An 11,805-nucleotide genomic window follows, 5' to 3' on the forward strand; every position below is an offset into this window, starting at 1 on the left:
AAATACTGGCGGTTTAAGCGGATTTTGGTATTGTAATATGCAGCCCTTATTAAGTCTGTACACTACAGTACCACTTTGAAAGTTCACTACTGGCTATTAAAATTGCTACACCAAGAAGAAATCCAGATGATAAACGGGTATCCTTTGGACAAATACATTATACTAGAACTGACATGTGATTACATTTTCACGCAATTTGGGTGCGTACATCCTGAGAAGTCAGTACCCAGAACAACCACCTCTGGCCGTAATAACGGCCTTGATACGCCTGGGCATTGAGTCAAACAGAGCTTGGATCGCGTGTACAGGTACAACTGCCCATGCAGCTTCAACACGATACCACAGTTCATCAAGAGTAGTGACTGGCGTATTGTGACGAGCCAGTTGATCGGACACCATTGATCAGACGTTTTCAATTGGTGAGAGATCTGGAGAATGTGCTGGCCAGGGCAGCAGTCGAACATTTTCTGTATCCGGAAAGGCCCGTACAGGACCTGCAACATACGGTCGTGCATTATCCGGCTGAAATGTAGGGTTAAAAAATGGCTCTGAGCACTATGGGACTTAACATCTATGGTCATCAGTCCCCTATAATTTAGAACTACTTAAACCTAACTAACCTAAGGACATCACACAACACCCAGTCATCACGAGGCAGAGAAAATCCCTGACCCCGCCGGGAATCGAACCCGGCAACCCGGGCGTGGGAAGCGAGAACGCTACCGCACGACCACGAGCTGCGGACTGAAATGTAGGGTTTCGCAGGGAACGAATGAATGGTAGAGCCACGGGTCGTAACACATCTGAAATGTAACGTCCACTGTTCAAAGTGCCGTCAATGCGAACAAGAGGAGACCGAGACGTCTAACCCATACCATCACGCCGGGTGATACGCCAGTATGGCGATGACGAATACACGCTTCCAATGTGCGTTCAGCGTGATGTCGCTAAACACGGATGCGACCATCATGATGGTGTAAACAGAACCTGGATTCATCCGAAAAAATGATGTTTTGCCATTCGTGCACCCAAGTTCGTCGTTGAGTACACCATCGCAGGCGCTCCTGTCTGTGATGCAGCATCAAGGGTAACCGTAGCCATTGTCTCCGAGCTGATAGTCCATGCTGCTGTAAACGTCGTCGAACTGTTCGTGCAGATGGTTATTGTCTTGCAAACGTCACCATCTGTTGACTCAGGGATCGAGACGTGGCTGTACGATCCGTTACAGCCATGCGGATAAGATGCCTGTCATCTCGACTGCTATTGATACGAGGTCGTTGGGATCCAGCACGGCGTTACCCACTTGAACCCACCGATTCCATATTCTGCTGACAGTCATTGGATCTCGACCAACGCGAGCAGCAATGTCGCGATACGATAAACCGCAATCGCGATAGGCTACAATACGACCTTTATGAAAGTCGGAGACGTGTTGGTACGCATTTCTCCTCCTTACACGCGGTATCACAACAACGTTTCACCAGGCAACGCCGGTCAACTGCTGTTTGTGTATGCGAAATCGGTTGGAAACTTTCCTCATGTCAGCACGTTGTAGGTGTCGCCACCGGCACCAACCTTGTGTGAATGCTCTGAAAAGCTGATCATTTGCATATCACAGCTTCTTCTTCCTGTCGGTTAAATTTCGCGTCTGCAGCACGTCATCTTCGTGGTATAGCAATTTTAATGGCTAGTAGTGTAATATTATAGAAGGTAGAAGAAAGTAAATCAAGAATGAGAAGAGTTTCGTGGTGAACTGAAAGGCCTAACACGAAACCAGGCCTGCTATTGAAAACTTTTGTTGAGTCAACCACGACAACGCCGTTGCACCTGGTCTGGAACGTACAAGAGGAACGAGAAATACCCTCAGATGCCAGGAAGAATGTGATAATTTCAATTCCAATCATGGCAGGCGCTGACATAAATGAATACTGCAGAACCATCAGTTTAATAAGTGATGCTTGCAAAATACTAGCACCAACTATTCACAGAAGAATGGAATAACTGGTAAAAGCCGACATCGGGGAAGATCGGTTTGGGTTCAGGAGAAATGTAGGATCACGCGAGGCAACACTAAGCCAACGACTTATCTTACAAGCCAGGTTACGGAAAGGCAAACCTGCGTTTATAACACTTGTTGATCTGGGAAAACGTTTTACACAGTTCACTGGAATACTTTGTTTGAAATTCTGAAGGCGGCAGGGATAAAATACAGGGAGCGAAAAGTTATCTATAAATTTTACAGAATTCAGACTGCAGATATAAGAATAGGAGCGCATGAAAGGGAAACAGCAGTTCAAAAGAGTGTGAGCCATGGTCGTAGCTTATTCATCATGTTGCTGAATGTACCAGGGAAAAGAAACAAAAACTTTAAGATTTGCCGATGATAATGCAATTCTGTCAAAGGGAAGGGGAGAACTCTTTAACGGAATGGACAGTATCTCGAAAAGAGTTAATAACTCGAACAGCAACAAAAGCCATGGACCTCAGGAGTGAAGTTGCGCATCATGCAGCCTATTGCCCACGATTTGGGTCGTAACGCGACGTCCTGTGGCTGCACGAAATGCATTATTCAACGTGGCGGCGTCGCTGTCAGGGTTCCTCCGAGCCGTAATCCGTAGGTAGCGGTCATCCACTGCAGTAGTAGTCCATGGGCGGCCTGGACGAGGCATGTCATCGACAGTTCCCGTCTCTCTGCATCACCTCCATGTCAGAACAACATCGCTTTGGTTCACTCCGAGAGGCCCGGACACTTCCCTTCGAACCGCGGTATTGACCGTCTAGGCATAGTTGAACTACAGACAACACGAGCCGTTTACCTCCTTCCTGGTGGAATGACTGGAACTGATCGGCTGTCGGACCCCCTCCGTCTAATAGGCGCTGCTCATGCATGGTTGTTTACATCTTTGGGCGGGTTTAGTGACATCTCTGAACAGAGAAAGGGACTGTGTCTGTGATACAATATCCATTGTCAACGTCTATCTTCAGGAGTTCTGGGAATCGGGGTGATGCATAACTTTTTTTGATGTGTGTTTACTGTACAAGTTCCTTCTGCCATGCACTCCACACTGGCTTGCGCAATATGGGTGTACATGTAGACAGCTTCTGCAAGAAATCCCTAACACAAATTGAAAACTTCACTACCAAACTGCGAATGCCAATATTTTCGTTTATTAACACTATATCTGTACTCATAACCAATACCTTAGTTCAATCTTTATTTTCATAGAGTATACAACAGACGAATGTTAACAACCCACAGCTCTGGAATAAGCAAAATTTTTTTCCTCTGATTCCCAACCTCACTTACACTGACACACAAACGAGCGCGCGCGCACGCACGCACGCATGCGCGAACACACACACACACACACACACACACACACACACACACACACACACACACACGAACCACCTATGTAAGACAGGAATCATTAGTACATTGTTGTTTACATACCTATTTTGCCTCCTTTGACAACATAACTATTGCACTTAATGTTTCTAATATGCAATCCTGATTACTTAAGTGTGTACAAAGAATGGAGTTGTGTAAACTTTGCAGAAAACCGTCTCGGATCACTGGAGATGTATTCATCTACACAACGAAAGATATCCACAGTGCTTTGCGACTTGCTCCGAAGTAGTGTTCTTTTCCTACATGCTCTTATTGCATCGCAGACGCCACCTTCTTTGCCTGAGTGTTTACAAAGAGTCTCTCTTACAAAGAGTCTCTCTTACAAAATAGAACATTTTACGTCGTTCTCGTTTGAAAGAAGAGTCGATGGAGAAACCAAAGGAATGGCCCAGGGAAGCGTTCTGGCCACCTCCCTTTTTAATCTGTCTGCACACTAATGACGAGCCAGTACCTAATTTATGCAGACGACCTGGCAATCACAACTCAGCGGAGGACTTTCCAGGACTCCTTTAAACAGAATACTTCTAAGAGTCAAGCAAACGCTTTCCTTTGATCTTGGCAAGCAAAGCGAAAGGTCAATGTTTCCTGGAATAATACCACACTGGAAAACACAGATAAACCAACCGATCTGGGTGTGACTTTGGACAGATCTCTCACATATAAACACCGCTGAGAAAAAATCCGTCAGCAGGCGGCTTCCAGAAATAATACTTTGCAGCAAATGGGGAGCGAAACACACCATCCCGAGAACCACCGCACAAGCAATATGCTTCTCTAAAGATGACTATGCCCGCCCAGTGTGGACAAGATCGACCCATATGAGAAAAGTCGACATAAGCCGTAACACTTTGCCGTCAGGCGACATCACAGTGGTGTCGTCTGCATAGTATCGCTCAGTGGCCGGCGACACCACAGTGGTGTCGTGAGCATAGTATGGCGCAGGAGCCGGCGACAGCACTTTAGTATCCTTTACATTCTGTTCGTGTTTTGTTTAGGTAATAGTAAGTGACACCCAACAACAAGTTTTTTGTTTTTATAAGTACTTACGCCCTTTCATCATGGCGGACGAAAGAGACAATAGGATTATTTCCGATGAATGCGCGGACGTCTTGTCTGACGTTCCAAACGACTTGGCCGACATTGGATATCAAAAAAATGAAAGTGAAGCAGAATTCTAGGAAGATAGTGAAATACGACCAAAGAAGAATTCGGCGAACGCTACGGTTGCCATCTGATTCGGCTGAATCAGACGAAGAAGACAGTGCACAGTGGTCAGACTTTGATTTACCGAGGACAGTAAGAACTTTGACGGATCCCCGGGTCCAAACATATTTCCCAACGTCGAGGATATCGTAATTATATATGTAGGGAACGATCTAAGTGAATATATTGGCAGCGAAACCAACAAGTATTACAGTCAAAATTGCAACGGAAGGAAACTGGATTTTAAAAAATGCCAAATTTGTCGACGTAACGGGACCCGAACTTAGAAAATGGTTTGGGTTTGCTATCCTTATGGGAATTGTAAAAAACGCATGGATCGATGATTTTGGTCAACGAATCCGTTGATAGACTCACCGATGTCCCGCAACCGATTCAGACAAATATTATCATTTTTACATTTTTCCGACAGCAACAATAAACCGGATAATGCCGACCGGCATGTCAAAGCGCAATTCGTAATTGATTGTTTTTCCAAAGTTTAAAGAAATGCTTAATCTAAGTCAAAACATCTTAATTGATGGAGGAATGATACCGTGGCGTGGATGGTTAAATTTTAAAGTTTACAATCCGTCGAAAATTATGAAGTACGGCATACTCATTCGGATGCTGTGTGATTCGAGTACGGGATACATTTCCTCATTCAAGGCAGCCTTTAGTAAAAACAGTGATGGAACTAGTAACACCTTGTGATGGAAAGTGGCATCACCTCTGCGTGGACGATTATTATAACGGTGTAGAACTTGCAGAGAAGTTGCTTAAAAAGAAAATTCGAGTTTGTGGAACGATACGGCAAAATGGAGGATTTCAGGAAAATTAAAGCACGCATAAGTCAATGTGTTTGAAGCTTGTCATCAACGGAAAGGTGACAAGCGGCCGCCGACAAGCCAAGTAATCCGAGTTAGCGCTGCCGCCGCCAAGAGAATAAATTTCTACGAGGCGTGAGGACGGCAAAGTGTTAATAAAATATGGAGAATAAGAACAGGTTGTATGAAAGCCACGCCCCTACATAGGATATACAGAGCTGTGTCCCAGCTCCCAAACAACATCTCTTGAATTTACAGTGAGGCTCAGACAGACCACCAATGAGCGACATCCTCTCATTAGCACTGACAAGGGGAGGCCGCCAATTGTGAAATTCAGATTCGATTCATACTGCGCATAATAAAAGCTCATGGCCAGAGGTGTAATGTGGCAAAGCACCAAGATGCACTTCTCAGCCGTTGTCGAGAAAATCGACAGTTAAAAGAAACCGTTGCGGTGAAATACTCTCTACGATTAATAATTTTCTACAGCGTCGTGGCGCAGCGGTACGCGCTCGGGTTCGTACTCCGAAGGTCGCCGGATCGAATCTCGCGCCATGCAACCTTTTTTTATTATTAGTTTTTTGTAATTCATATATATATATATATATATATATATATATATATATATATATATATATATATTCTATTAATGAATTGCTTATGCATATTGGTGAAGGCGGATCGCTCTCCAATTGTACCGCCTCCATTTTTCCCTTTTTTTTTTTTAACAGGGTGTACCAAAGCTCTCCTGTCCACACTGATTTTATATATATATAATTCCCGGCAATCAGTTGCAACAATTATGCATATAATAAGTTGTTGAAAGTCGTTTGTCGTGGAAAAACTGGCGACTTCGAACGTCATTATGTTTTCCGCAAACAAAGTTGTATTTCACAAATGTTATTAATTATCTTCATAATGTTATCCACGTATAGTTAACGGAAGACGTAGAAACGATATTCCGAAACGAATACGTATAGCATAAGTCAAACGTTCGAATTAGAATAGAGACACCACGAACACAAATTTGCTGTGGCAGGTATGAAATATAAACTCCGTTACTCGCTCGTTACACTTGAATGACAGATGTTGAATGGGCCGAAACGAGCCGCCGCATAACAGCGTAGTTGCGTGCTAACTTCGAAAGAAGGTAGATGCGGTCCCTAGCGCAACTTATAACATCGTCGAAAATCAGTGCGGACGGGAGAGCTTTGGTACACCCTGTTAAAAAAAAAAAGGGAAAAATGGAGGCGGTACAATTGGAGAGCAATCCGCCTTCACCAACATGCATAAGCAATTCATTAATAGTATATATATATATATATATATATATATATATATATATATATATATATATATATATATATATATATATATATATATGAATTACAAAAAACTAATAATAAAAAAAAAGTTGCATGGCGCGAGATTCGATCCGGCGACCTTCGGATTACGAACCCGAGCGCTTACCGCTGCGCCACGACGCTGTAGAAAACTATTAATCGTAGAGAGTATTTCACGGCAACGGTTTCTTTTAACTGTCGATTTTCTCGACAACGGCTGAGAAGTGCATCTTGGTGCTTTGCCACATTACACCTTTGGCCATGAGCTTTTATTATGCGCAGTATGAATCGAATCTGAATTTCACAATTGGCGGCCTCCCCTTGTGAGTGCGAGCTTGGACGACTGAGATCCCGTAAAAGGTTCTGAAACATGGCCACTGAAGAACCACCACCTGACTATGCACCAGGACAGGTAGCTCAAGGAAGTATTCAAAAAACACGCCACACGACTATACAGAAATCCTTCCATCCTCAGTCTGGGAAACTATGGTCACAATCGTAGGTGGAACCAAAAGCGGCCAAAGACACTATTAGCTAGGGAATAACCACCTATGGCAAACTTCCGCCGAGTAACTGCACCGCCCAACGTCAAAGGTATCGACATGCACGATACCCACTACTAGCAAAGCCTACCCTTGCATGAACTGTCGCTACTGCTTTTTTCCCTTAGCTCTTGCCTTGGCATTTTTTCCCTCTGCCCTTCAAACCGCTACTTTTCGTTCGACTTTCGACCCAATCTATCTCCAGATGAGCGCGTTTTAATGGTTGACCTTAACCAGATGTACGCAAGCATCGCAGTACCCACATCCTGCGACACCTCACTTTAGTGGAAACTAACCCTTATGCAGAGATGGCGGTAGACCTTTTGAGTTGGCCATCATGCCGGTGTGGGCGTGGAGGGACTCCACCTCTCGTGAAAGAAAAATAGGTGGCTCCATAACAAACTGGAAAACATGGAGGACCGTGAACTCTATAATAAAAGGGGTGACCGCGGTGAAACCAAACGTGACCAGGTGGGACCATGGGAATGTGATGATAAGTGCGATTGTCGTGCTTTGCAGGACTTGGAACAAGTCCTGGCCTGTCCCTACAGATGCAACCTTGACGATTTGTGGCCGGGCAAGAAAGAAGCCCTGGACGTGGCCCAACACTGCTCTGAAACACTATCATTGGCTTCCCGACACGAAGTAGTAAAGTAAGTACTTTTGTCCGCAGCTCGTGGTCGTGCGGTAGCGTTCTCGCTTCCCGCGCCCGGGTTCCCGGGTTCGATTCCCGGCGGGGTCAGAGATTTTCTCTGCCTCGTGATGACTGGGTGTTGTGTGATGTCCTTAGGTTAGTTAGGTTTAATTAGTTCTAAGTTCTAGGGGACTGATGATCATAGATGTTAAGTCCCACAGTGCTCAGAGCCAGCCAGTAAGTACTTTTACATTTATTTCCGTTCATCCTTTCAATAGGAAACCTCCATAAATCTGTGGGCTATTTACTGAAACAATGGTTTCTTTCTCTCTATTACACAGTGGCCAAGTTACTCCAAAGTCGTAACACAACAAATACATGCCACATTAGTCCACACAAATCCACCTGATGTATAAGTTTTAAACATTCTAAGCGCGCCGTGGAGATGTATAAACAGTGACTGGTAACATTGAACTTGTTTCATTCGATCACTTATAAACAACACATTTTCCTCAAAGTAAAGGTCCCCCCACAACACCAATCATCAAATACTGCAACGTAAATGCGCAATCGTTTGAGAGGCTTTCTTATGATGGTCGTTCAGTAAGTAATGGCCTACATTGCCTTTTAAAAATCCATTAATATACATAGAGAACCAACGTTGCAGCCCAGTCAGCAATCATGATAATATAATATATAAGAAACTCCAGAATGAGATTTTCACTCTGCAGCGGAGTGTGCGCTGATATGAAACTTCCTGGCAGCTTAAAACTGTGCGCCCGACCGAGACTCGAACTCGGGACCTTTGCCTTTCGCGGGCAAGTGCTCTACCAACTGAGCTACCGAAGCACGACTCACGCCCGGTACTCACAGCTTTAATTCTGCCAGTACCTCGTCTCCTACCTTCCAAACTATACAGAAGATCTCCTGCGAACCTTGCAGAACTAGCACTCCTGAAAGAAAGGATATTGCGGAGAAATGGCTTAGCCAAAGCCTGGGGGATGTTTCCAGAATGAGATTTTCACTCTGCAGCGGAGTGTGCGCTGATATGAAACTTCCTGGCAGACTAAAACTGTGTGCCCGACCGAGACTCGAACTCGGGACCTTTGCCTTTCGCGGGCAAGTGCTCTACCAACTGAGCTACCGAAGCACGACTCACGGTCGGTACTCACAGCTTTACTTCTGCCAGTACCTCGTCTCCTACCTTCCAAACTTTACAGAAGCTCTCCTGCGAACCTTGCAGAACTAGCACTCCTGAAAGAAAGAATATTGCGGAGACATGGCTTAGCCACAGCCTGGGGGATGTTTCCAGAATGAGATTTTCACTCTGCAGCGGAGTGTGCGCTGATATGAAACTTCCTTGCCCGCGAAAGGCAAAGGTCCCGAGTTCGAGTCTCGGTCGGGCACACAGTTTTAATCTGCCATATAAGGAACTGTCAGCCTCGAGTGCGGTAATGAATGCAACCTTTACCTAGGTTTCAGCCCAAATAATTGAGCCTTCCTGAGAAGATATACCTGAATCTATAATTTGTCTAAGAGGGCATGGTCTAGAAATAAAACTAAAGCAGCCTTACTACGCCTATTCAGGCTGTTTTAGTTTTATTTCTAGATCATGCCCTCTTACACAAATTATAGATTCAGGTATATCTTCTGAAGAAGGCTCAATTGTTTGGGCTGAAACCAAGGTAAAGGTTGGTTTCATTACCGCAATCGAGCCTGATAGTTTCTTATATAATAGGGAAATGTCCTTTCATTGCTTCACATTTGATGTTCGTTCTGTGCGCCGGTGAAGTTTCTAACCGTTCTGGCAGATGGCAGAGCCGTAGCACAGCGTCAAAATGGCGTCTACATACACTCAGGTTACAAGCAACGTGCTGTTATTGAATTCCTGTGTGCAGAAAAAGAAATCATGGTGAACATCCATAAACGTTTGTGTGCAGTGTACGGCGATGCTGCTGTTGATAGTACAGTAGGGCGATGGGCAAAGAGAGTTTCAGCCTGAGGAATTGCAGAAACAGAGCTCCATGATCAGCCACGCTCGGGACATCTTGTCACAGCCACTGCTCCTGATGAATCGTGCGGATGCCATTATTCGTGCCGACCGGCGCATCACAACTCGACAATTGGCTGTACAGTTGTCGGTCAGCATTGGAAGTGCGCCTGCGATGATCAAGACTCTCGGATATTCAAAGAGGTGCTCACGATGGGTTCTACGAATGCTCACAGCGGACCACAATATTCAAAGAAAGGCCATTTCATCTGAATTGTTGGAGCGTTTTGAGACCGACGGAGAGGTCTTTCTGTCACAGATCGCTACGGGGGACGAAAGCAGTCCATGGAGAAGCATCATCCTCATTCACCACAAAAGAAGAAATTCAAGACAACCTCCTCTGGCAGAAAAGTCACGGTGACAGTCTTCTGGGATTGTGATGGCGTCATTCTCGGTGATGTGATGCCAAGAGGGTCAACTATCAATTCAGATATACGTGAAGACTCAAAAACCGTTTCCGATGTGTTCGATCGGACAGAAATCTTGCTCCAACACGATAACGAACGACCACACACAAAAACTGAGAACCTGGGAACACATCGCCAAATTGGGTTGGACATCATTGCCTCATCCACACAACAGTCCAAACCTGGCACCGTCGGACTTCCATCTCTTTAGGCTGCTTGAAGATTCTCTACAGGGAACACACTTTGAAGATGACGGGAGTGTCAGTGTTGGAGTGAAAATATGGCTACGCCTACAGGACAAGAGCTTTTACCAGCAGGGAATACATGCCCATCCACAACGTTGGCGTACGGCCATAGAACCCAGAAAAATAGGCCATGGAGAAGACATGTTAATGTATATTGTCACAAAATTCTGACTCTTCACAATAAATATGTTCTGAGGGGTGTTACGTATTGAACGTCTCTCGTAGTTGCTTACCCTGATTCGGCGTCGCCGGCTAGTCTTCGCGAAGACTGAAGCAGCAGCGCTGTGTACTGCGTTATCAGCATCGCCGATGCTGCACGTTGCACGTCGCTCGTCGGAATTCGTCAGCCAGCACCAGGAAGGCGCGTCTTCACTGCAGATAGCATTCCACTGCTCGGCACGTCTGCGTCCAGTGAATCACTGCTCAATCCCCAGATCCGGTCACTATTTCGCCGATTACTGGCCCACTTGGTGCCTACACAAGCTGCGACAGCTGTCGTCTTCTTTCAACGACCGAACCACACGAGAGGTAAATAAGTTCTCGAGAAATGTATCCTCGTTAGCTCGGGATGAAGTCGGCACCAGCTGACGCTCATAAATGCGCTGAAGCTTCCAGAAGACGCGACGCTGGAAATAACTGGCTGCTGGCGCGTCGTTAGGACGGGTCGTGTTATTAGCAGTGCGTCACACGCCACTCAAGCGGCCGTTTTTCTGCCTCCCACGCAGCTGCGAAGTAACCGACGCCTCCGCGGCGCAAACACAACCTCGGCGCAGCACGCGACGCGGGTCCGTTATCTGAGCTCGCCGAGAGGGAAATCGGGATATCGGCAATCTGGCTAGAACGGGTTCAAGGTCACGGGCAAGCACGAGATAAGGCGGCGGAGTTGCTGTCAACGCGATAGCAGGGCTGTGTTCAAAACACTGCCTTTTATGTTTAGATGGTGATTTCACTTCCGAACATCTCGTACTTGGATCGTCTTACTGCAGCGTCCGTTCCACTCGTAGAAACACACCAAGGGTCAGCACAGTAAACGCAGAGGAAACGGCGTTAACGGCTTAGCAACACGCCTGGATAAATAGCGTAAAACTTCAGTCAAAGAGTACCTAAAACGCAAATATTTCTTTTATTGCAGGTTTTAATCCTGG

General features: G+C 45.6%; 1 protein-coding gene and 1 non-coding gene across 2 annotated transcripts in view; both read right to left on the reverse strand.

The window, feature by feature from the left end:
• Positions 1-11,491, reverse strand: part of LOC126424745 (protein sprint) — a 551,880-nt gene extending 540,389 nt beyond the window's left edge. The window contains exon 1 of the mRNA XM_050087464.1: positions 10,894-11,491. Coding sequence (XP_049943421.1) covers positions 10,894-10,964 — 71 coding nt within the window. The 5' untranslated portion in view covers positions 10,965-11,491. The remainder of the gene's footprint in view (positions 1-10,893) is intronic.
• Trnas-cga (transfer RNA serine (anticodon CGA)) lies at positions 8,733-8,807 on the reverse strand. The gene has a single exon. It is a non-coding gene; the product is annotated as a tRNA-Ser (tRNA).
• Positions 11,492-11,805: the final 314 nt, after the last annotated feature.

This window comes from Schistocerca serialis, chromosome 10 (genome assembly GCF_023864345.2).
Source record: "Schistocerca serialis cubense isolate TAMUIC-IGC-003099 chromosome 10, iqSchSeri2.2, whole genome shotgun sequence".
Taxonomy (NCBI): domain Eukaryota; kingdom Metazoa; phylum Arthropoda; class Insecta; order Orthoptera; family Acrididae; genus Schistocerca; species Schistocerca serialis.